The sequence below is a fragment of the Miscanthus floridulus genome, chromosome 14, assembly GCF_019320115.1.
Source record: "Miscanthus floridulus cultivar M001 chromosome 14, ASM1932011v1, whole genome shotgun sequence".
Classification (NCBI taxonomy): domain Eukaryota; kingdom Viridiplantae; phylum Streptophyta; class Magnoliopsida; order Poales; family Poaceae; genus Miscanthus; species Miscanthus floridulus.
Genome location: NC_089593.1, coordinates 51,644,935 through 51,671,109, shown reverse-complemented (window position 1 = coordinate 51,671,109; position 26,175 = coordinate 51,644,935). Strand labels below are relative to the sequence as shown.

The 26,175-nt window shown below is 41.6% G+C and overlaps 1 protein-coding gene and 1 non-coding gene across 3 annotated transcripts; one reads left to right on the top strand and one right to left on the bottom strand.

The window, feature by feature from the left end:
• Positions 1–312: 312 nt before the first annotated feature.
• LOC136504206 (ubiquitin carboxyl-terminal hydrolase 26-like) lies at positions 313–13,492 on the bottom strand. Of its 2 annotated transcripts, none has more exons than XM_066499055.1 (15): positions 13,211–13,492; positions 12,986–13,078; positions 12,288–12,887; positions 11,307–11,562; positions 10,489–11,180; positions 8,861–8,987; positions 8,489–8,667; positions 7,370–7,645; positions 7,062–7,269; positions 6,416–6,487; positions 3,933–4,166; positions 1,876–2,142; positions 1,394–1,535; positions 1,141–1,298; positions 313–847 (listed from the first exon to the last, which is right to left on the bottom strand). In XM_066499055.1, exons 2-14 carry the CDS (start codon positions 13,063–13,065, stop codon positions 1,183–1,185), a joined length of 3,249 nt encoding a protein of 1,082 aa, XP_066355152.1. In that variant the 5' UTR covers positions 13,066–13,078; positions 13,211–13,492; the 3' UTR covers positions 313–847; positions 1,141–1,182. The 2 variants fall into 2 exon arrangements, with proteins under 2 accessions (XP_066355152.1, XP_066355153.1); XM_066499056.1 differs by having other exon boundaries at positions 8,861–8,969.
• Positions 13,493–24,571: 11,079 nt separating this feature from the next.
• On the top strand, positions 24,572–24,678 carry LOC136506243 (small nucleolar RNA R71). Its single transcript, XR_010771468.1, has one exon. It is a non-coding gene; the product is annotated as a small nucleolar RNA R71 (small nucleolar RNA).
• Positions 24,679–26,175: the final 1,497 nt, after the last annotated feature.

The window sequence follows — 26,175 nt, the reverse complement described above, 5'->3', positions numbered from 1 at the left end:
CCAAGAACTCGCGGGCCCTTGCCTAGCGCTCCAGCCTCATTTCCCCAAAGCCAAACTACACGTGGCCGCACCTTCCCCTGTCACACCAAATTTGTTTTTTATTTTTTCACACCCATTTTTTATTTTGAGATGTGAGTTCAAGTGCAATTAAATCAACGATGTTCTCAAATTTCTAATTTTTTTGGCCAATTTTTATAATAGATAGATTTGGAATTTTAGCTTAGGTAAACATTGTTTCGTAAATCAAATAAATCAACCATAAGGTGTCAAAAAAAATTGCTTGTAGCATTTCATGCTGATGCATTGTTTTAATCGAGCGCTAGTGTATGGGCAGAATTCAAATATGGTTTGAATTTACTCTAGGTTTGATCCCTTTTATAAATAGAACACCCCTTTCCTCTTTTTTTCGATTGCTTTTGGCCTGCTCAACAGGCCAACGCATGCAACGAGGCCCAAGCAGTGAGGTGGTGGACACACACTCCTACCATACGTCCATACATATCATCATCTAAGGTGAAAACACATCAACTCAGCATTAGTTCAAGGCTCCTCCAGCCTCTCAACAAACCTCTGCATAGCCATGCAATCTGGCACAGCCGTACAGGGCAAGTCACTCGAAGCCCTCGCAACCAAACCAGAACAAAATACTACGCATGCAGGGTAGCAGCACACAGCCGGAAACAGCCAACTTCCTGCTAGTCATCAGGGAAGACTGAACTACGGGAGGAGCACCATCCATTTTACTCCTAAACAGCCAATCACTTGAGACTTGAGAGAGAGCATGGGGAGAAGGGGTTGACAAAAATTTCCACCTGGGCGATTGCCAGAATCACCATAATTCAGCTGTCTGCATCACAACAGACCATGTGTTATTAGTGTCAAAAGATGCAAATCGGTGAGACGGGGTATTGAAATGAGTAGCAGTGCAGTCAGTGGTGAGTAATTGACATCTCAACTCGGTTGTTTCCTAAAATGATTTCATCCATGGAGCATAGTTTGGAACGTGAATAATATATGTACTAGATGATACGGGATTGAAATAGCTGCTAATTTTTGACAATGCATATTGCATATCTTCATTGACAATGCAACAATATGTAGTAATAAAATAAAAACAAAGAATAAGCAAGTCACCATCACCTCCTAGCAAGCTCAATCAGCAAGTCGGTAGATATGCGGAACTCATTCACTAAATGTTATGTCCTGACAAAGCTGAACAGAGACACCTGATGTCAACAGAGTTCCTCGAAACCCTTCCTCAACCTGTAGCATATCAGCCTTCTGTTCTGAAATTTCATCTGAAACATATAAGCGGGAAACGCTTAAAACCATTAGCATCCTCCTCTTTTTTTAGGAAAAAAGGTTTGCCACATCATTTTTTGTTATTATTTACCTGCTATGTCACGATTCTCATAGATTTCAGAGTCTCTGACCCAAAGAATATCCCCAGGAAAAACACCCTTATCAGCAAGAGTAGCAAGGTCATCTTCAATCTCAACAGAGCCTTTGTGAAGTTTCTGGTTCTCCTTAACAATCTAAATGTAACGAGCACAGGTAGGCTATTTGAATAATTTGGAGCAGTTGAAAAAAACATGCATGAATAAAAATAGAAAACAAGAAAGCACATCCCATTGCTAGATGAAAAGGCAAAAATGTATGCAAGTCCCTTTTGAGATATGGAGAAGGAAACAAATATAGTACAGATCATGGTTTCAGAGGCAACTAGGCATCCAGGCGAGAGCTGGGTGTGACAAGGCGCCACTGTTCCCCAAGGTGACCTGGCCGGTTGGGTACGCCTGGACGCCTAGGTGACACCTTTGAAACAGGGGTACAGATTAGGAACTGTGATCACAGAATTAGATTTAGTGTGCATACCCCTAAAGATTCCCATATCATGAGTTTCAACTGATAGATGGATGTAGAACCAGAGACTTTCAAACTGATTGAGTTTCCAGAGCTTGTTCTCCGGGAACGCTTTGAAGTCCGACGATCTGCTACAACAACAGCTTTACTACATGCTTCTTTAATAGACTTTGGTGCTTCTTTCCCACGGACAAAATAAACATGGATGTCTTCATTCTGATAATTAAGTTTCTCCACCAATGCACAGCTCTCTCTTTCTCCAATACATTCTTCACAAACCTAGCATACAAAATTCATCAATAGAGCTGAAACGGGGAGAAACATGGAAAGTAATATACTCATTACATGTAAATCATTTCAGTGCCTGCAAGCATTAGATCATTGAGAAGTCTGTCTGAACTTGGAAGAAACTACTACAGGACCTTTTTGAAGAAGCACAGTTAAAGATCCCAGTTTCATCAAAAGTACATCATTTGAAGAAGCACGTAGCCAAAGAACCCACACACCCAAAGGATCACAAAATTACATACACGCCCTTTTGTTACAAATATCCACAACCTGGAATGACCTAGACACTAGGAACGAGGTCTGACAAGAAAGAGATACCACGCGCTCCACGCATTGCCCAAAGTTGGGCCTCCTCGGCAAGAAGCAAGGCTGTAGCCATGTTGGCAGCAAAGCTATCGAAGACACATTTGGTTCCTATGTTTCCAGTGTCCAAGCCCCTAGGATAATGAATGAGTTGATGCCTCGTTACAATTGTCCATCGACGATCTCATCAGCTCTGTTCCACCAGTCCTCAGAAGAACCAGAATTGCCTTGCCTTGCACCGGCAATGAGGACGTCGACGCTGCCAGTGGCCCTCCTCTCCATCCATGGCCTGGGTAGCAGCCGGAGACACGGCAGGTGAGGCAGATATGCAACACCAGACCGACACCCTACCAACAGCTGAAGCTGCACGAGGCACCATCAACGTGTTGGCCAGGGATTGGGAGATGCGGCGCCAAACTGACGTCTTCGACCTGGCCCGCGGAGTGCGTGCTTCTAATTGGGTGGGGCAACTAGATGCACGATGGCCCAGACGCCAGCAGCGGAAGCAGCATGCACAACGCCAACACTCTAATGCTGGGTGTGAGGTAGAGAAGCAGTTGAAACATTTGTTTCTTAAATTGGCAGGCGACATCAAGAACCATGCGCAGAACAACGAACATCAGCCACACAGGTCTGACGACGACCTACCGTGTACCAGCCATGGAGCAGACGAAACCGAGGACCACTGATCTGCGGCGGCGCTGCGGATGTTGAGGCACCACAGCAGGCGGAACTACCGCATCCAGCGAGGGTGTCCTGCTCCCAGGAGACCCTGCGCCCGTAGCAGGAGAAGCAGAGGAGAGCAGCACATCAAGGTAGGAGGGTGGCAACACAGGACTAGCCTCCTCGAAGTCGACGGGAGAGGAGGGGCCGTCATCGCTCCAGCACTCCAGCCTAGATCAACAAGCAGGTTTGAACGGGCGAGCAAGAGGTGATAGGGATGAAGCGGACGACACCTGCAAGGAGGGAAGGGTGGTCGGCCCTGCAGAGAGCATGGCCTTGGTGGTGTCTGCCGGGTCCATGGTGGACACCGGCGGCTGGCTGTGGGGAGGTGAGGCGCCAGGAGGGAGGGGAGGAGAGACATTAGCCATTCCCAGATATTCCAACCAATTACCCAACTACCTATTAGCATGTTGATCCAAACAGCCCCTTTGCTAATAATTATGTAGCAATAATTAGCACCTATTCTCTATCATCTGCCAAATTCTTAGCACTAATGGATCCGGACATGCCTTAACTTACATGATACAAGATACATTAATACTATTCTAACAAAGAAGATATCTATTGTTCTGGATTGTATGGGCATGATAGTACTGACAATTAAATTCTTACTTTAGCTAGCAACATATACAAGTTCGTGCATCATACATATGATACCACTCCTACAAGGCCTTCCTAACAACATTTTCTCAGGCCTCAACCATGGGAACCAATAATACTAGAATTCAGTGATACATCTAGAAGAGCTAGTTTACCTCAGGGTCAGTTCTGATATAGGGTTCTCTGGCTCCCAAATCATCATTTGTGTCATCAAGGGACTTGCCTCGATCTCCATCCACAATTGGCGTTGCTTCAGATGGTCCATGCAATTTTTCTTGAGAGCTCTTGCTGAAAGCAATTTCAGCAGATATACCTTTTTCAGGTCTGGCACTCCACTCCTCAGAGAATAATTTCCAATCATACTCTGGGATTACTGTTAACCCAACAGTCTGAAAACAAAAGAAGATGATTAACTTGAGATATTCTAATTATTTGTTTTTGTCCTCCATGGCAACTGTAGTAGCAAACAAAAAACCCAAATTGACTAGGCAGTTAGGGCGTGTTTGGTAGCTTTGTCCAGCACTTTTGCCTCACCAGGCAAAGCTTATGTGTTTGATAGCACACTAAAAGCTTGCTTCACCCAGCAAACTCGCACGGGTGAGCAAGGATATCCATGCCCATGCCGGAGAGCTAAATCAACTATCCCACATGGGCAAAAGATATGCTTGCGCACGATGGAGCTCCTCTTCCAAACATAGCATCCGCCGAATTGAGTCCTTGCCACCCAAATAGATGCTCCTCCGCAACGAATCAAGCTTCTCAAAGCCCAAATCAACGCCCTCTGGTAAGAATTGGGCTCTTTGTCACTAAAGAAGTGAGCTCGCTGCTAGCGGCCGGCCTTGAAAAAGGAAACCGTTATAGCTTGGGCTCAACCACGGATGGAGAGGGAAGCGATGAGAATTAACGGAGAAGCATATGGAGACTGGAGAGGCCAGCCTTGACGAAGGCAAGCAAGATGCTCAGGCTCAGCATCTGGCAAGGAAAGCATGCAAGAGCGCATCAAGGAAAGGACTAAAGGGTAACAGAGGGGCATTTTGAGCTTCGCCTCTCCTTGCCAGGTGAGGTAAGGCGCGGCAAGAAGAGCAAGGCAAGGTGAGGTTGGCAAAGCTACCAAACACCCCCTTAGACAATGCAAAAACAAAAGGAAAAAGTGACAAGGAGGCTGCTCGACGATGCAAGAACAGTAGAAAGAAGTAAAAGCATAATTCAAGACAGCAAGTGTTAGACAGAGGGTGTGGCAGCCCCATGTTGGGCCTGCATGTCCCTATTTGGGCCTAGTGCCTATATGTCTAGGATAGATAGATTGAATCTCCATTAGGCAAGGATCTCCGTTGATTGGTTCTGTTGCTATAAATCCTCAGCCATCCTTGCCTATATATGTGTAACACCATATCTCCTATAATCAATCTACTATTCCTCATTCCTAATCTTACAGCAAGAACCTACATTTCATACCGAAGGGCCTGTTTGGATGTAAAGGTTTTTGAAAACTACAGGTTTTAAAACACCATGCATAAAATTCCACAGTTGAGAGTACCACAGTATTTTGCAGTATTGTGAAAGCAACGATGTATTTGGTAGTCACAGTATGTAAGTTCATGATGCCATATCAAAAAAATTCTGCTAGGTCCATTACTATTCAGTGTTTGTCTAACTATTTCACTTTAGCCATGTTTTTTCCAAATAAAATTGAATGATAGTTATCATGGTTTTTGAGGCGTTGTGGCGTCCCGTGGCGCTGGGGGTACGCCTGGACGCTTAGGCGCCTTCTAGGCGACACCTAGGCGATATGGCGTAACTAAACCGCTGTGGCGTCCTGCGGCGCCTGGGGTATGCCTAGGCGACGACTAGGCGACGCCTCAAAAACCATGATAGTTATGTGTGGAAGGCCTGGCTTGATAACCAATGATAAAATATTTGAAACAAAATAATGATAAAATATCAAGATACTTTTGTTTGATATATATGTATGGACATACTATCAGGACATCATAAAAATATCAAGATCTCATCCAAAGCTAATTAGTAAATTATCACAAGAATGGGCATACGTCCGTATCACTATCATTCCAGGCTTCCAGCTGAACGAATATTGGAGATCAGATGGAAGCACAAGAGAGACGTGGCTTCATTTTTTTAGAAAAAAAAAGAGGGTGGGAGTGGATTTTCTGCAACATGTACTCTAATGAAACCAAGTAATCCCTGATACTATAAAAATACCTTGCATCCAAACAGGAACTAATATGCCTTTTGTGTGCATTCAGTGGCGAAGCTACAGCAAATTGAAAGGGAGTGCACCTGCCTTATGGGTGCATAGACTTGTGTCATAAAGGGTGCATATATGATAGAATTGTAGTCAAAATCACTGTTTTTCCATTTTTTGGTGGGTAGAGGGCAGGGGTTGCATTTGCACCCCCTAATTATACTACACTTTTGTCACTGTGTGCATTGGCAGTGTTTCAGAGGTGGCAGTATACATACTTGGTTTCCACCGCTTAAAGATGGAGCAAGCATGATTTAAAACATCACTTTATTTAACAACACCCCACCACTCCCCTCCCCCCGCCCCGCTCCTCTATATTTTTTAAAGCTGCAGCCAAGCATTAGTAAGGAAAATTTGTAAAGACCACGGACTTACAGTTGACATTTTCTGAGTGATGCTCCCACGCTTACAGACAAGATCCAAAGGCCTTTGCAGCAATCTTGAATGCTGAAAATTATCAATCCTCATGTTCAACAAGAAAGCACTTTATACACCCAACTAGAATTAATAAACAAAATACTACAGCCGATCACAATCAACAGAAACACAAATGTCTAATCAAGACAAAAATACACAATAACCAATGTAAAATTTGTATGCATTATACTCACAATACAGATGACACAGGAGTCTTTGTTTGGGTTTGACTAAACGAATTGATGAAGTATAAGACACTACTAAGAATAAAAATACAATACATGTTGTTATATGCAAAACTGTACTTTGCCAGAATTCAGGTTTTATTACAACCCTGCTCTCTAGCAAGTTATTATCTATTCAGAAGTAGATTACAAACATTACTAAAGATAACCTCATGACTTGGGTATAGAAGTTCTGACAATGACTTGGGTATAGAAGTTCTGACAAGGGCATCTTTGAAATTCTATGGGGTTACCATTTGTTCTCGACAGAAAGGCTCACTCGCCTAAACTCTCAAATTCAAATATTTGAGTTCCACTGTTTTATTACCATATAGGTTTACAAAACCGGACACATATCAGCATGTGACACACTAGTTTACCTTTTCACATATAAGTGAACTGACAACAACTTCCAAAGTATGAGGTTCTGGTAACGAAGAAATATTTTTCCCGGTGGCTGTAATATAAGCTCTCCATTCTGACAACCATGATGAAGGAACCAAAAAATATTTTTGACCAGGATGAAGTGTAAAGCTTTTCCCAGATGCCAACTTTTCATGTTTCTGTCGTTGCTTTACTTTTACTGCTCTGGAAGTCATACACCATGTATAAGAAAATGCATATTAGGCATATAAATACTTCAAAGAATAATCCAATATCTAGGACTGATTTTCTGACTTTATATTACCTAAGATTACCCTCCACAGAAGCAACATCAGACAATTCCTGACTGCAAATTTCACATGGTTGACAATCTGATGGAAAAGTCACAATATCATCAGCCTTCTTCTCGTTCATTGTTTCATAGAGAAATAACCAGAGGTTCTCTGGTATGGATACTCGCTTTGCTCCTGGAGCATCCTCCGGAAGAAGATCCCCATGGCAACATCTTAAAGCACTTGTTGGTCCATTATCCGCATCCGAAGGGATATCAGAATTTTTCCTCCGCAGCCAATGAGTCAACCTAGGAGTAAACAGCAAAAAGATCAGTGTTACTGCAGCATGAATGCACACAAGAGGGGTGATTCAGAGTGAAATTTGTTTTGCACAAAGTTGAAGAAATGACAACCGTAAAGGAAACATAAAGACTACAACTGGCTAAGGTGTAAAAATTGAATCAAGAAAAACATAACATAATGTAGCAATATAGATAATAACAATAATTACATTTGCATAAAACGATGATCAGCATTGAGAAATAGCCTCTAAGATATAAAATATAAACATGGAGCCAGAGAGTAAGATCATGAATATGAATCTAGTATTGACAATGACAGTTGACACAAAATATATCAATCCCATTCTGGTACCGGCCTGAATGGCCGGTATGTCTCTCATACCAGTACCCAAACCGGCATAGAAGAGCCTTCATTCCATTATGGCCTCAATACCAGTCAATACTGATCATTTGGCATTCTATGAATTTCGGTACCAGTCCAAACTGAAGCCTCGTTCCTAATTCAGCCAGCCCAACACTGTGATAAGATCAACCTACAAGCTGAACTATGTGCTATTTTGGACCTAAATTCATGTATCTGAAGCATGATTATGACTTCAAACTATGTATGCACCAGCATAGGCCGGTACCAAGATGTTCCATTCCAAAAGTCAAATCAGAATGGAATTTACAACTATGATTGAGACACTAGTCTATAGTACGTTGCCACAAAAGAGAATCAGCAGACTATAAGATGCACAGTTCACATAAAGGCAGGCAGTATATGAGGGCAGTCCTAAGTGCACCAAAAATATCATCTTACACATAGAACAAAGATCAGAAATCAAGAGAAGGATGCATTTTGCGTACCATGTCTTTGAGATAAAGTAAGGACCATCTGGACAATTACCAGAAAGTGCTGCTTCTGCAAGGTTTTTTAATGATGCTTTTCGTTCACGGTAGACATCAGCAGATACTGCATTTTTCGCCCCATCTTTAAGACACTCCATACAAAAATCATCACTGCTCAATGTCGGTCCCCCTCCATACTTCAATTTTTCCATAAAAACCAAAGGCAAATATTCATCAATATTATGGCACAGGCATTAGAAAATAAGTACAAAACATTATATGTTAAAACTACACTACTACAACATGCTCCAGAATTAAAGAAAATCATTGAACTTAAGCAATGTAAGACAAAATTCAATGAAGTGCAAACCAAGAGGTTGGGTTTCTTACCTTCAAATATAGTTTTTCCCAAGCTACAGATGATAGTCGCTTCATTGATGTGACTTTAGATGCTGGAACCTTTCCATGTTCGCATTGAATTGGGCCATTATCAATGGAACTGCAGGGGGAAAAACAACTGTAAAAAGATGACATTTCAATTCAGCAAGGAACATCAAAAGGCCAACGAGTTGCCGCATAATTGCAATTAATATTGCAGTGTCATGCAAAATATATTAAAAAAAACTATTTCTATGCCAACTATTGTGACAGCCGAAGAGCTGTCGTGTTGCTGCATTTACAAAACGAGGGATTAGCATTATTGGCCCCATGAGAAAGCACTGACCCATAAGCATTCAATATCACAAACATTGCCATGCAAACTAAGGATGCTCATGCCAAAATGGATTATAGAGACAAAATAATATTAGATTATCATTTCATTCTTGACTTGATCATTGATTACTTTATGACTACTAGTGTTCTTAGCTTGTTTGATTTGCTCCAACATTTGCCCAACCAAATTTTGGCAAGCCAAAACCTTGATCATGGTTTTGCTTGCAAAGTTTTGGCAAGCTGGCAAGAAAATGTGTTGAATGGTGAAAAGGGAGCTTGCCAAAATTTTGGCAACCATTGGAACAGACTACACACCAAATTTGTCAGGCCTGGCCAAATTTTGGCAAGGCAAATTTCGTCACAACAAACAAACCCTTAGTTCTATAGACATGTTAAGTTGACAATTAATGTTTTGTAAAAGAAAATATGAACTTGGTCATTAGAAATAGTTTGTTTAAGATTACTTGTTCCTATTAGTTCAATAGGCATGTTAAGCCATTAACTGCTCTTACGGGAAATGCCCCCAAGATTAGATAAATGCCCAAACATACTAAGATGCAACTAAAGGCCCTTCAGTACTGACAAAAAGATTCATAATCCTATCACAACACAGAAAAAGGTGGTCAAGATGTATCTCATATTAAAACAACCTTATCCAAATTGACTAATTAAGAGAAAAGAAATGTAGCCGGAACAAAGTTGGCAACTAGCCCATTCGATATAGCCACGGAAAATATGAAAAAATAAGATGTGCTAAATAATATTAGACACAATCAGAGAAATTTTTTTTTCTCGATACACCGGCTTAAGAATAAAAAAGTTGTTATAGGCTTACAGCGACTAGGACACAACCTTAACAACCACAACAAACCATGAGCCTGCACAGCCCTAACATGTGACCAACCACAACCCTAGCTACAACACACGACTAAGCATGACCGAACACGACCTTTCCAAGCATGAACAAACATATCCAAAGAAACGGGCTACCTTATGATGCATTACATGACCAAGAGATTGAATACAGACTTAAGAGATGGGTGGTGTAGTCGCAAGACCTCCATCAATTAACCACGATGGAAGCCGAAGTCAGATAAAAGTTCAGGTACTTTTGTTTGTAATACAATTATACAAATAACAATATCGCCTGTTAAATACTAATTTTATTTTCATTTAGTAGATGAGCTGGCCCTATGATAAATGCTTCTAAAGTACTGAGACACACCATTTTAATATATACTGCATCATTATGAGAATATTAACCTTCAAAAAGACGGAGCAGTTCTCTGCAGGAATAAACTTACGAGGGGGGAGTAATGTTATCTGCCCACTGACGAAGCCAGTCTGTTGAGATCCAAAAATATGAATCATCCTCTGGATCAGCAGGTGCTTCTGTCAGAACAGATTTTACTTCTTGACGCCTCTCGTTTACATATGTCAAATGACTGTCCTTCTTGCTTTGGTATTCCTCACACGATTTCAGATATGATGCATTTAGTTCATTAATTTCATCAAGAAGATGCTGTGGAAGTGAATCATTATTTATTTCCACAATTTTATTGTTTTCTGTGGCATTGTCATCCTTAGTGGTACATTTGTACATCAGCATATAAGCATCTGTAGATGAAAACATCTCCACCTTGGTAGAAGTGGGAGCTGCCTCCTGGTGACCATTGTTATTATTATCTGTGAGAGAACCTGCTGTGGAGATACCTTGGACCTTATGATCAACTTTATTTGACGCCTTTCCAGGTTTTTCGCCAAACGGGTGCAGACCAAGTTTGGATACAGTCTCATCATCAAACTCCCACCACTGCCCATTGCTTTCATCTTTTATGTGTGCCACATAGTGTCCACTATTAGCACCAGTACCCTTGTGAATTAAAATAGCAGCCAGGTCATAAGTACAACTAGATGAAGGGTTTGACAACCGTTTTCCCAAATCGAGCTGTCTTGGGAAACTGAACGTTGAAGAAATCTTTTTCTTTGTTGTTGTCTGGCAATGAGAAAAGTTAGAAAAAATTCTTTACAAAGGAAAAGGAGAAGAATGCACGAGTACATAAATGTGGAAGGAACATATTACAACAAAACTCTGGATGAGCTTTGCATCAAGGTATATTACCTTCGGGAGGAATACATAACGCTTCAGCTGAAAGTTGACAACCGGAGGAAGTGATCGAAGTTTTATGCAGCGAGTGGCATCTACCCTTTTCTGACATGACTCACAAAAGTATTGGTTCTCCCCATCCAGTGCTTCTTTACTAAAGTAGTCATCCAGACTTTCTTCTAAATTATTTAAACCTTTAATATTCAACTCCAGCTCGTAAAAGTCTTCCATTTTTGAAGATGCTGCAGAATCCTTTCCACATGATGAGCACCTGAAGGATTGATGGTTAAACATCAGTTCCCCAAAAATGACACCGTAACTTATCAAATTCAGCAGTATGGAAGCAACGAGCAAAAGCGTAGTCAACATTGAGCACACAGATATAATGCAGCACATAGCATAAATGAGACTGCTGATCATTTTGCTTGACCCATTTCGACAATTCAACAGTGCAGTAAGAATAGTATATAAGTATTGAATTCTTTCAACATCAGCACCATGAAATGAACATCATCACGTTGATGTGGATAGGCTATGAATGAGAATACACACGAACTAACCAGTGATAATGCAGGTACATGGCATCTACCTAATCCCTTTTAACCAAGTATATGACTTATCAGTGTAACCACAGAGTCTTCAAAGTCTACCTCAGCATGCTTCTCAAAGCACCAGATACAGCAAAGTAGGAGTCTAGTTCAGAAGAATTAACGTCAGACTCAATTGTTATCAGACAAGTTAACCATATGGCATGCTAAGGCGTGAAGGTGAATTTGGATTCATGGAAAAAGCATCTCGAGCATTGTATTGGCAGAACTTTACAGAAAGATTGAGGACTGGACAGTTGACCAAATGTTAGCATTACAAACCTAATTATAAGAAATCTCGCTAATAAAGATCTTATAACATCTTATAGCTTAATTTTCTATCATTCAAAAATCACAAACCTAGAACTGCTACGGAGAAACAGAGTTACTTCAAGTGCATATCCCGTACCTTGTCACGTGTGATACACGGCCACAAAACAGATGTTGCACAATTGTTCTAGCTCCAGGAACCTTAGAGTGACTTAACGATTGCTCGAGCAGAGACAGGAACAAGGTGAGAAATTCATGGCTGTCCTGCTGGACACCATTGTCTAATTCTAGCGCTTTAATAAAAGGTGCTGAATCAATGAAAGCCATTTTGCTAGAGTGTAGCTGTGCAAACAACCGTGACAACTGATCCAGGACAGGATGCTTCTTCAAAACTTCCAGCTCTAAAGAGAAAATTCCTGTGCGGAAGGATATATTCATGTAAAGGCACTGAAGTATGCTATTTGCATAACAGGTTGCACCCAGGTTAGTCAATCCAGCAGGCGTATCAGTGGAATCACGGAGGTCCCTGGATGGATTAGAGCCAAGAGCGCGAATAATTTCCTGCATTTTCTGCCAGAGGCCGGTTTTGCGAATCCCATTGGCAGCAGGAATCAACCCACAGAAACAATTTGGAGAGTCCTTGGTATTCCCATGGCAGCCATGGCAAGGCAGTTTCCACACCATGTAAAGCTGGCGGATATCGCTCTTTGAGATATCGCCATCGGAGGAGTGTATCTTCCTGCGAAATTGGTAGCCCCAAAAAAGCGAGTAACATAAACAATGTGACCCACTTTCCAAACCGCCCGTATCTGACAAAGAAATTAACGCCATGCATACTTGAAAACAGCCGCGGACGGGCTATTGGATTCATCGGACCGCGGCCTCTTGTTCTTGTGGCGAGTGTTGGGCCTGTTCATCAGGGGCGGACACCTGTAATTACATTCAGATCCGATTACAAATAGTATGTTAGGGTTTGGGCGCACGGTTTTACCTATGAATTAGGTTAAGGTTTGGGCGCACGGCTTCGCACAGCAGGAAAGGAGGACCAAGGGGAGGGAATACCTAGTGTCCTGGTGGTGCTCGTCGCCGGCCAAAGTGGCGAGTGGCGAAGTAGGACAGCAGCGACGGTCGCAGGGACACCGGAGCTGCAGAGGGCGGACGCCGTGCCGAAGATGGTCGCGAAGACGCAGGGCCCCAGGTGGTGCTCGACCGAGCGCAGTCTCCTCTCGGGTTGCGGCGCGGCGAGCGGATGGAGATCGGCCGCGAGCGCCGGGCGAGACGAGTCCAGGCGCCGGGCGAGACGAGTCCGGGTCGAGCAAGGTTAGAAAAAATGCTAGGCATATAGGTGACTTGCAACAATTTCTATTGCCTTTTCGCTTTTTCTTCTTCAGATTTAACCCCTGTTTGCAGCTTACCTTGTATCAACATCAACATACACATTTTCATTGGGATTTTACTTTGCCAGAGTTTTTTTTTTTTTGACGTCTCCCGTCTGGGTACAGCTACAGTATCTGCTCATGTACAGACTAACACAACCCTACACATGCACACCACACACTCACACCACGCGTACACAAACAAACCTACAACTATACTTAGATCAGTGGATCGCGTCCTTTGTGAGATCACCGGGTCCATCCAAGGATCCGTAGACGACGAGGCACGTCGCATTCTTTTTGTGGCTCCACGCGCGAGAGGCAACATAGTTATTTATAGGGGCGAACGGCGAACCCCGATGAGAGACCAGAAAATCGCAGCCACGAGGGCTTGATCTCTAGCCGGCAAGGTCCCAACCACCGGGCCTTGCCACCCGAGCTACGCTCGGTTCTACTTTGCCAGAGTTTCACCATTCATTTATTGATAATTCCCCTAAATGCCCAAATCTGTACATACATCTGTTGGAGTAAGCTCCTAATTTATCCAGCAATCCTCTCTCCCTTTTTCGGTGTTATACTGCAGGATTCCAACAGCTCCATGAGTCTTTCTCGTTCCCCGTATCCTCCAGAGGCCTTCTAAAATCTAGTTTCCAGGTTTTGACACACCCATCAACCCTAGTGGATAGGGCTTAGGCACAAATCCCGCTACTCAGAAAAAATTTTCTTGGCCCGAGCCTGACCCAAAATACTGTTTTTAGCTATGCGTGGGTGGCCTGCCTAAGCCTAAGCCCGGCCTGAAAATGAGGCCCGACTTGCCTAGTGGAACGGATATGGGCGGGGTTTTTTTAGCCCAAAATAACTGGTCTTTTTTCGACCCGTCTCGCAAAATGTTCAGGTCTATTTCGAACCATCAGCGGCCCAACATTCAGACACTATGCATTTTTGTCTTCACAAAGATTATTGTATAATCCTGGGAACTTACAAAGGTTGAAAAAACATTGGGAGTTATAATCTTATATATTTCTCTTAAAACGAAATCCAATAAAAGTTTGATTGGGAGAGCTTTGCAATTCGATTTACCTCTAAATCTACAAATCAATAGTGAATTAGATCAACAAGGACAAATTTTGCGCATATGCTTATACGGGTACATAGCTCTAAGACAATATTAATCAAGGTAACATAACGTTTGTTTATTATCTTAGGTCAGAATATATCTACTTGTATGTGTAATTTGTACTACCAATAAATAAAACCATGCTCGAACATAATTATTATCATGGACTAAACATTAACACTCAAGGATGGAGATTGGTCTAATTGATTATTATTCTGGTGCCCCATGAGGTTTCGGTGATTTTGATGCCAACATGATCACTAGGAGCGCAACATGATCGCTGGGAGTGCAACATGGTAAATTTTATTAGGCAAAATTTGCTAGCGAACACTAAAAGTGGTGGTCGTTTACTGGCAGACAATGGAGCTATTTGTTGGAAGACACTTTTGTTGCAAGCAATTTTGCTATAAGACACCGTGCCCTTATTTTATTCATTTCCAACGGTCGAAAGGAAAGTGTCTTGTAGCAAAGTTACCAGTAAGAAAAGTGTCTTGTAGCAAATAGCTCCACTTTCAGTGTTCGTCAGCAAACGACTGTACACGCTAGACTTCAAGGAAGAAAAGGAAAAAAAACAAATTCACTTTCTGTAGTGGCATAGCTGGAGACGAAGTACTTGCTAGCATTAAGGCTTGGGGTGTTAGGGTTTTGGGTTTTTTGAGGACTTCCATGGCTAATGGCCTTAGAAGGAGTTGTCAGGAGGCCGCTAGGCTAAAGGTGGCGGCGGTCAAGATGGTGAAGTAGAGGTCTGTTGGGTTGTGCAATTGGCGGCGGCAGCCATATATGGAGAAAATGGTTGGAATTAGCGAGGGAGGTGGCAGACAGTGCTACGATGCTAGAGCCGATGGGAGACAGTGGAGTTGAGGTGCCCAAGCTAGAATCGGAGAAGATGGTGGAATTAGCAACAATTGCGGTTGTGGACGACAACGAAGGTAGGGATGCTGTTGGTGGTCATTACCAATCAAATCCGACCGCCAATTAAGACAAAAAAGGAGAAATAAACAATCTTGATAACATATGCATTTACTACTAATCAAGTTCCACATGTATTTGGAGAACATTATTTTGTAGGTCACAAACACAAACACATAGAATAATTCATCGAAAGGCGCTTTCCAACGCCGATTTACGCAAAGGAACAAGTGAGACACCCATCAACTTAGTGCAAACCGAGCAAAACACCACAGAGCAGGGATCCATGTCCAGCCCATGGCCTACCAGGCGAAGGCAGTGGCGAGTGGCCATGGTCAAGGGCGCGGCCGACCCCTAAGGGTGGGCGACCCCCTGCCAGCGCTGCTCAGCCTTGCCTCGCTCTAGCGGTGGCATGCCCCCATGCTGAGGCAGTGCATCTCATGCTTTCGCCCCAAAGATAGACAGAAGCACCGTCTTGCTCTTATATAAATAGAGGGGTACCCCTCCCACTCTCAACACACTTCACTTGAGCATCACCTCACACACCTCACTCTCTAGTAGTAGTAGCTTTACTTTTTAGTAGCTTTAGAGCAAGGCAAAGCTACCTTGGAGAGCTTGGCTCCTTGGAAGAAGAGACCTTTGGGTATGAATAGAGATATGAGTTCTTCCAAAGTTATGCTCTCATATGATATTTATAGTCATACTTATGAACTAGAGTATAATTATTGTGTTATAATCTTGATATATGAACTAGTCTATAGTTTATGTGTTATGAAAGTAGCACACTTAACTTTATGCTTAAACACTCATATAACTTATATAATTGGAATTAGAGCAAAGTTGAGGTGGCGGTTCATTGTGCCGTTAGGTGTGCCCAAGTTCTTTACCTGTCGATCTATAGGGTCGGGGACCTAGGAGGATTTGAGTAGTTTTTGTATACGCAAGCATGTTGCTTGGGTATGGAGAGATAGGTGAATGCATTGTCCCTTCCCACGGTTGAGGGGTAGGCGGCAGATGGTGACAGCCCTGTCTGCCCCTTGTAATCCCCCATGTTCGATTGGGGTGCATGAGTCTAAATTGTCACATGAGGTTGCTGGCAGACCAGTACTTGGTGGCCTCCCGACTTGTTTCACACTTAGCCCTAATACTAATTATGTAACTTGTATGATCATTAACTAATCTTTGTATGACTATACTAGACCAATGCCTACTCGACTAGGATTATTCTTTTATTTTTTCTTCTCTATTTTATCCTTTGAGGAATGCCAAGTGTGTATCCACTATCTTGAAATCACCGTTCTTAGCCCTGTTATAAACATTGGTGTACTTGCAAGCATTATTATTCACGTTCATATCCATACTAGATCTTAATCAAATGCCTTCCTTTGGGAAAAATATAAATAACGATATCATGAATACTTTCGGGTGAAATGCTACAATGATAGCTTCGTGTGCTTGCAGATAAATATCTAAAATTGTTAAGTAAACTATCAAGACTATTACTTACTGGCATTGCTAATCATTAGTGATGACGCTATGAAATACCAACAAGCATTTCTAGCGCCGTTGCCGAGGATGGATTCTATCTCCATACTTGGTGATTGCATTTAGAAATGCCAACAGACGTCCACTACTACATAAATGATTTCACAAGACAGGCTCCTAGGATTTTCGTAGATGGGCACAAAGCCTATGTGTCTCCTAAAATATGTAGCAATTTTTGGAGGTAGACAAACAATTTCGAGAGGTTCCAAAAAATGGCCGTCTTTGTAAATTCATTAACAAAGGCGAGTCTCTTAAGGTCCGCCTCTAAAAATGATAGCCATTTTAAGAGGCGGACCTCTTAAGAAACCCTCCTCTGTCATTGGGCCGAGCCTGTTACTAATTTGCATTACTACAGATTGACTTATCACAATCATCACTTTCATTGTCGTAGCAATAGAAGTGATGGTATAATACTTGCACCGTCAGTTGGAACGATAGTTAGGCCTCCTAGGACTAAAATCGGTAGTTTAGACTTTTACCACCGATGGATTAATGATAGATGTGGCAATGGCATTAGTGTTGCATTTCCTCCATCGCATGAAAAGTCGGGCCGACTAGGATACGCATTTTGCCTGATGGCCCTAAAGTAGCATTTGGTCAACTGACGGTAAATTCAACATGAGTGTTGAATTGCCTCAACTTCCAAGGGCATCAAATCACCATTACTTCCGCTGTCTGATGCCTAAGAGCCGCGTACCCACTGCTCTACATATACTTCAGGCCCGATGCCCACTAAAATGACCCTTCTTGTTCATCCATCATTCTCTTCACTTCCAATCTACAAAGAAAATGTCAAACAACCCCATCAAGTTTCCAAGCAGCCCATCGTTCAGCAAGGACGAATTTGCTTCCCACCACTCCTCCGAGGAGAATGTTTCCTCTGACAATGGGATGTCTGATTATAGTCCTTTGTGGAGCTCCAAGAAGGAGGACCTAGAGGAGGCTGACGCCGACGCCGACGTCGAAGACAACAACGATGACTTCGATGACTCCAACTCTGACTCCGACTTTGCCTCGCCTCTTCCCAAGCAAGCGAGGATTAAGTAGTTTATAGTTAGTATAAGTAGTTTTAATAGTTTAGGTTGGTTACTATGTTTCCAGACGAGTACAATCATATACTCATCCAAATTATATCTATATGTTAGATATATATAATCAATCAATGAAAAAAATTCTATTCACGCAGATTTGATCTCTTCAATGCTACCTTTTTTTATATGCAATGCAAAGCAAGTTCTTTCCAATACTACTTCTAAATGCCAGTGTACGGATTTGATCTCTCGATGAATGTTTTTTAGTTTTTCTGTATATTTGTGAATGAAAAGGGAAAAAATCTGTCATGTATGGTTGTGGTTGTTTCTAGGAGCATCTAAAAGCAGTTTAACCGCTGACAATCGCCATATTATAGTGTTGGATTAGCGTGGCAATGGTCGGCTTTAATACATACACTGTTTAACTTATCCCGTGCTATCCGTTCTCGCTGCCAATCAATCTAGACTGTCCGTTTAGCAACAAACCTAGAAATGCCCGGCCCATTCCCAACTCCCCTCGGGTCCTATTGACGCCTTGGCGACGATTTGACCAACTAAAAAACCCAATACGAATTATTTGTCCCCACCTGTTGTTGCTTCATCTTCATTTTGACCTATCGTCTGTACTTGCCCTGCCTCGAGCACCATGCATTGTTGTCATGGACAATGCCCCGTAAAGGTTAGATGGATTCGGTCACCCCCTGTTTGCATTTGGTTTCAATTGGTTTTGGGTTCGGTATCAGTTTTATTTATATTAGGACTTTCTTCATTGCAACAGATATCTTACTTTGGAAGAAGCCATTTCAATGTGAGCAACCTTGCGTTTAGGTGGCTAGGGGTGGCACCAGAACCCTAGATGATGTTGTTTGCTACTTAAGGATAGAGCATTCACCCGGACCGACTGTTGATTGTTGAAGCCACTGTTCATCACCTTCTCGGACCACAAAATTTAACAAGAATCGTTCAAGACCCTATTTGTGGAGAGATTTTTGTGCTTTGCATGACTGAACAGGAAGTAGACATACTTTATAGATACAATGTGTCCATGGACGGAGATGTTATCATCTTCGCTATGGTTTACTACCTCTAGCTTTCGGGACCGCATCAACCAATTTGAGTACCTTAGCAATTGCTTACCTATTCGACATTAAGTCTTAGAATTCTGTGATACTTTTATGTTAATGAAGTTTATATGTGTTGATGAAACCTCTAAATTAGTATGTATGTGTACTGCATAATCGTTGAACTATTACTTTGGTTGAACTATTAATTGAATCAGTTGGTCTTGCTTGTGGTCCACGTGTACACCTCTATGTAAGCATAGAGGATACAAAATAGACCTTCTTCTACAACATTTCATTTTGGCGGAAGTGCGAGGGTTTCGAAGGACGTTTTGGCGCCTTGGCGGGAGGCAAAAGCGTAGACAAAAGACCTGGGCCAACATCTTCACTCAGAGTGTGCAACACTTTGAACCCTGACTGATCCATGGCTGCGTCTAGCTCCAACTCCTCCTAGTGGTCGGCACCTATTGGCATTTCTTAGCGCAATCACCAAGTGTGGAGGTTTTAAGTCCATCACCGGCAATAACGCCATAAATGTCTATTGGTATTTCTTAGCACCATCACTAAGATTGAGTTAACCTTAGTGATGCCATCATGAAACATCAACTACGATAGTTCTTAATGATTATAGAAATATCCACAAACACATAGATTTATCGTTGTAGCATTTCACCTGGAAGTATTTAGGGTATCGTTATTTATATTTTCCCAAAGAAGGCTAAGGTATGAGTCTAGCATGAGCATGAACAAGATTACATACTTGCATTAGTAAAGCAGTAGTTCATAACAAGGGTAAAAACAGTATTTCAAGGATAGTGGACACACATCTGAGCCAACCTCAAGGATAAAAAGGAAAACAAAAAATAAATGAATGTTCCTAAGTGGTGCCGGCATGGTCAAATATAGCCATGCAAAGAAATGTTAATAATCATACAAGTTATATGATTAGAGTTAGAACTAAGTGTATGATGGATGGAGAGATCTCCGAGCACTGGTCTGCCAGCAAGCGTGAGAGACTTTAAAACTCCTACATAATACCCGAACATGGGGGATTACAAGGGATGGACACCGCTATCACCACCTATCGTCTACCCCTCAATTGGGGGGCACCATCATATTCAAAGGTTCCCGTGCACCCGAGCACCACGCCCATATACAAAAAAAAACTACTCATATCCCCCAGGTCCCTGACCTTACAGATTGACAGGTAAAAGATATGGGCAAACCTGAAGGAATGACAAACCACCACCTCAACTTAACCCTCTACTACTCATACAAACCATATGAATGATTAAGCATGAAGTTGAACATGTTAAGATCATAACACACAAACTATATGCTAGTTCATATATCGTGATTATAATAAGACAACTATACTCTAGTTCATATGCACTACTATATAAATGATATGAGAGCATGACTATGGAAGAACTCTTCATAGTATTATTCATACCAAGATGTCACTCTTCTTCCAAGGAGCCAAGCCCTCCTTGATAGCTTTTCTAGCTCCAAATACTACTACTAAAACTAAGAAAGTACAAGTAGAGAGAGGTGAGGTGTGTAGCTCCAAATTGTGTGTGTTTGAATGGTGAGCTCCTCCTCTTCTTATATAGTGAAGCATGGTCGGTTTGGCGCTGATAAATTAGGAAACCGGCCAAAACTGCCTATGCATGGAGGCATGCAACCACCGGAGGAGCATGGGCCTGAGAGGGGGGGGGGGGGTGAGGGCGCTCCCTGGCTGGCCCCAATCACAACTGCCTTGCTCCTGTGGGCTCTTGGCTGGGTCTGGACCTCTTCTACGTCGGTGCCCGGCGCAAATTTGGCGGTTGGATGGGCCTTTGCTTGATTCCTTGGTGTATGATCTGCATTACGCTTTCTCTGATAGCGTATTTCAACTATAATTCCATTGTATTTCAATATAAGTCCTGCAAAACATATTTCTTCTAATACAAGTGGAACTCTATCAAAGTAAAAGCATATGTGTATAAGTTTGCTTAATTTCTCATGTTTTGGATAGTAATTGGCGGTCAAATTCGATCGTTAGTGACTGCCAACAAATCCCCTAAGGTTAACCTTTGCTCGTCCCGAGCAAATAGCTAAGTACTTGGTTGTTGATCATGAGTTGCTACTATGCCGATACAATTCACAAGTGACATGCCTATAACACAATATTCTTCCACAATTCAAATAAGTTAGAATTTTTGTCCACCTTTACCTTGATCCCCGTGGGGCGTATAGCTTTTCCAAGTTCTTGGGCAGTTGCAAGATAGAACGGTTATAACAGAATCACCAATCATTCATTCCTTGATTAACCATCTATCTGAAGATTTTATAAGTTTTTGCAAAACAAAAGTTCCTCAAATGATTCTCTAGACCACTCAATGTGTATGGAACCTCACCAAGGCATTTGGTATTTTGCCTTCTTTTTCATATCCTACCACTAAGGCTTTTGAGTGGAGTTTTAGGTAGGTATGAAAAGTGGGGCTTACTTGCATCACATATTTTGCTAAGTCAAAGACTAGACCTCAAGGAGATGCAAGTCATACACTTTGATCAAGATGTGCAAGTGCATGGAATTTTTCATAAAGTCCTATTTCTAAATATTTTTGGTATTCCTTTGAATCATAAATCTCTATCTTTTGGATGAATGCCTTTTATTTGAAAGTATGGGCTATCTTTATTTCTTTCTTTTCTTTTTCTTTTCTTTTCTTCATGCTCTTTGGCATGCATTTTTTTCTCTCGTGCCTTTTGGCATGGACATTTTTTTTTCTTCTTTTTTTAGCATAGCCCATACTATTCTTTTTTTGCATATGAAATTTTTTGAGAGAGAGACACATGATAAATGAATGGAGTAATTATTTAGTGGATGGAAAAACATGTTTTGTGTAACTCTTAGTGTAAGAGTCAGCAGTTTTATTTGTGGGTGTACGTGTGTCTTGATCATGGGTGCATGGCGAGAATCTCAACACGGGTCTCAATAATTTGATAAAGCTCAATGCTCAAACAAGTAGCATATGACTAAGGTTTGAATTTGAATATTGTCATATGGCCTTGGTAGGTATTTATAATCATTGAGTAACTTTGGATTTTAGTATTTTTGAAAGTAAAATCTCCAGATGTTAAGTTTCTCTTAGAACAAAGTCATAGTAAATTCTATTTGTACCATATCATAACTCGCAACAACTTAGAAAAGGAGCATGCATTTGCAAACCACTAGTTTTCAAGTTTTAGGATGAGACTTTTTTTAGCCAACAAACTTAAATTTTAGGGAATACTAAGTTATAACCTAGGCATAGATTAATTATGGATAGAGCAACTATTCATCATTTTAACTTAGGAGAAACTAAACATCCTTAAAACAAATATGATAGTGGAATTCATATTTTTGTTGTTTTTATGAACGAAGATAAATGTAAGAAATATAAATGATAAATAAAAGATACATGTTACCTTTGTGGGGCTCTCCCCCAAGCTAGCTTATGGCCGATTGCTTGGTGATGACTCTGAGGTAGCTTTATTGTATTTATTGCATGTGGTTTTTATTTATACTTTTCATTTACCCTATGTCTATACTCAGTGGTTTTGGTTCAATGATCAAACTAGAGGTCATGTTTAATTTGATCCAGGTAGGCTAATCAACCTAAGTAACATGCTTAATTTGAAAAGCCTATGGAAACATGACCCCACTACAAAGATCATACTCAAAGCAAAACATACTTGCATAGAACATAGTAGGATAACAAAAATTTATTTAATGGTAAAGAATTTTTGCCCTAGTTTCATCTTTCACAGTCTATACTTAACAGGTTTGGTACAATGATAATTTAATCAAGGTAGGCTATTTAAAAAGCCTATGAAGATTTGATTGCACACTAACCATACTTCAAACCAAAACATGCTTTTTTGTAAAACTTTGAAGACTAACCAAGATTTTAACAATGGTACTTATTTGTATTTAGCATCATCATTTTTATTAATATAAAGGATAACTACCGATTTACCTTCGGTAAGGGCTCATTGTTTAAAGTCCAAAGAGCAGGACTCTTCTCCTTCATTTCTTGTTTGATGAAGGTATGTTCGTGCCTGGAGAAGTAGGTTGTACCTTTTTTACCTACTATCCCTGTTTGATTCCTTTACGTGGTTGTTTCTTGGGCTATTTGTTTTGAAGGTGTTTATGTATGCTTCAAATCCATTAAATTGGTATCTTATTGTTTGCCCTTGAATATGAAAGCAAACATGCCCGGATCCCACATGTAGTACTGCATTTGTAATGTTAAGGAATGGTCTCCCTAGGAGGAGGGGAACTTCCTCATTGCGACCCATGTCCAGAACGATGAAGTTCGTGGGGATGTATGTGTCTTGAATTCTTACAAGATATCCTTGGCTAATCTTGCCGGGTGTTGTGAAGTTTGATATGCCATCTACAGTCTGAAACTTGCAGTGGACAAAGGTCCACCCAAAATCTTATCATATATTACCTTGGACATAACATTGATGCTTGTTCTAAGGTCACAGAAGGCATTGTGGAAGACATGTGGGCCTATTGAGCATGTGATTGTCGGGCAGCTAGGATCTTCCTTTTTGCTGACAAATGGTGGATCCATGAAGTAATCGTGGGTCTCTTGACAATGAGGCTTACCGAACCTCGTTGAGATCATTTTAACATATTCGAGAGAAGTTTTGGGTTGCCCCAGATTCTTCCCCGAATCAAAGACAGGTAAAGCGGCAGCAATCTGAGCTATTTGAGTTTCGATCATTTTATTAAAGCTCAATTGATTTTTGATAGATGAAGATAAATTTTCTAATTTTGAATTAATATTTTCTATCATTTTATTATTATACATTAACTTTTTTGTGAGATTTTCGTTAATTTTAGCTTGACCTAACACTAGGTCTTTTGATGTAGGTTGTTTCGAATTGTAATTGGAATTGAAGTTCGAATTACCTCCTTGCGGGCGGGATTGATTGTTCCACCTGTTATTGTTACCTTGTCAGAACCCATTGTTGATGTATGTGACGTCTTCATAGGTTTTGGGGCAGTTGTTCCCTGAGTGTCCGACTTCACCACAGATTTTGCAAGTCATTTGCGAGTCCGTGGCCTGAACAGTGGCCTTCATTGCTTCCTTTTGGTGGCCCTTTCGTTCAATCTTGAGAGTAACAGATCTATTTTTGCAGCAAACATATCCGCCTCCTTCATGGTATGCATGTCTTTTTGTTATTTACACTCCTCTCCCCAACTCTGATTGGCCACCATCTTCTTGATGAGAGCCGTGGCATCAACGATGGTCAGGGAGAGAAACGCTCCTCCAACAACAGCATCTACGTGCCCCTTTGACATGGGCATGAGCCCTTCATAGAAATTCTAGAGCATGAGCTAGTTTTCCATCTCGTGGTGTGGACAGGTTTGGATATAATCCTGCAGCCTCTCCCATGCCTCGGGGATGGATTCCATTGAAATCTGCTAGAAATTTGAAATTTTCCTCCTTAGGGCATTGGTTTTGCCCATGGGGAAATTTTTGCGAGGAACGCCTCAGAACATTTGTCCCACGTATTGACAGCTTCCTTTTCTTTATAGAACCACTGTTTCACCTTCCCCACGAGGGAGAAGGGAAATAGACAGAGCCTGATGCTAGCTGGTGCAACGTCTTTGATGACGATTGTGTCGCACGGCTCCAGGAGTGTTGTAGGTGCGTGTTCGTGTCCTCGCTAGGCAAACCACTGAATTAGTTTGCCAGTACCATTATGATTAGGCTAGCGTGCAACTCAAAGTTCCCCGTACCTATGTTGACAGCGGGCCCAATGGGCACATTGGCAATAGCAGGGGTGGAGTAGTTGTAGAGTGACTTGGCCATTTTGGTAGTAGCAGATGGTACAGGGGTGACTGGTTCAACTACCGGCGGAGTTACAGAAGAAGAAGTGGTATGAGACCGGCTCTTCCTTGGGAGTGCCTTCGGATTATAGGTGTAGTTGTTCAGCAGATCAAAACCACTCATACACTATCCTATTTTCATCCACAACAGGAAGAAAACAAGTAGAATTAGCCTACATAAACTATGGCTACCATTACATGCATGTGCTCATGATCATGTCCTACTAGATTCTTTAAACCTATTCTCTCTCCGGCAATAGCGCCAGAAATGTTTGTTGGCATTTCTTAGTGCAATCACCAAGTGTGGAGGTTTTAAGTCCATCACCGGCAATGGCGCCAGAAATGTCTGTTGGTATTTCTTAGCACCATCACTAAGATTGAGTTAACCTTAGTGACGCTGCTAAGAAACATCAACTACGATAGTTCTTAACGATTATAGAAATATCCGCAAGTGCACAAATCTATCATTATAGCATTTTACCTAGAAGTATTCAGTGTATCGTTATTTATATTTTCCCAAAGGAGGGCAAGGTATGAGAGTCTAACATGAGCATGAACAAGATTACATGCTTGCATTAGTAAACCCGTAGTTCATTACAGGGGTAAAATTGGTATTTCAAGGATAGTGGACACACATCTGAGCCAACCTTAAGGATAAAAGGAAAACAAAGAATAAATGAATGTTCCTAAGTGGAGCCGGCATGGTCAAATATAGTCGTGTAAAGAAATATTAATGATCATACAAGTTATATGATTACAGTTAGAACTAGGTGTGAGAGACTTTAAAACTCCTACATGATCCCCGAATGTGCTGGATTACAAGGGACAGACATGGTTGTCACCACCTGTCGCCTACCCCTCAACCGGGGGGCACCGTCATATTCGAAGGTTCCTGTGCACTCGAGCACCATGCCCATGTACAAAGAAACTATGCATATCCCCCTGGGTCCCTGACCCTATAGATCGATAGGTAAAGGATATGGGCAAACCCAAAGGAATGACAAATCGCCACCTCAACTTAACCCTACTACTACTCATACATACCATATGAATGATTAAGCATGAAGTTGAACATGTTAAGATCATAACACACAAACTATATGCTAGTTCATATATCGT

Bases quoted from the DNA above. Each gene is read 5' to 3' on its own strand.
- LOC136504206 (XM_066499055.1), bottom strand. From the start codon at position 13,065: ATGAACAGGCCCAACACTCGCCACAAGAACAAGAGGCCGCGGTCCGAT. The intron at 8,988-10,488 runs GTAAGTTTATTC...ATCTTTTTACAG, and splicing joins GATAACATTACTCCCCCCTC to TTGTTTTTCCCCCTGCAGTT. The intron at 7,270-7,369 runs GTAATATAAAGT...TATGACTTCCAG, and splicing joins TCTGTGGAGGGTAATCTTAG to AGCAGTAAAAGTAAAGCAAC.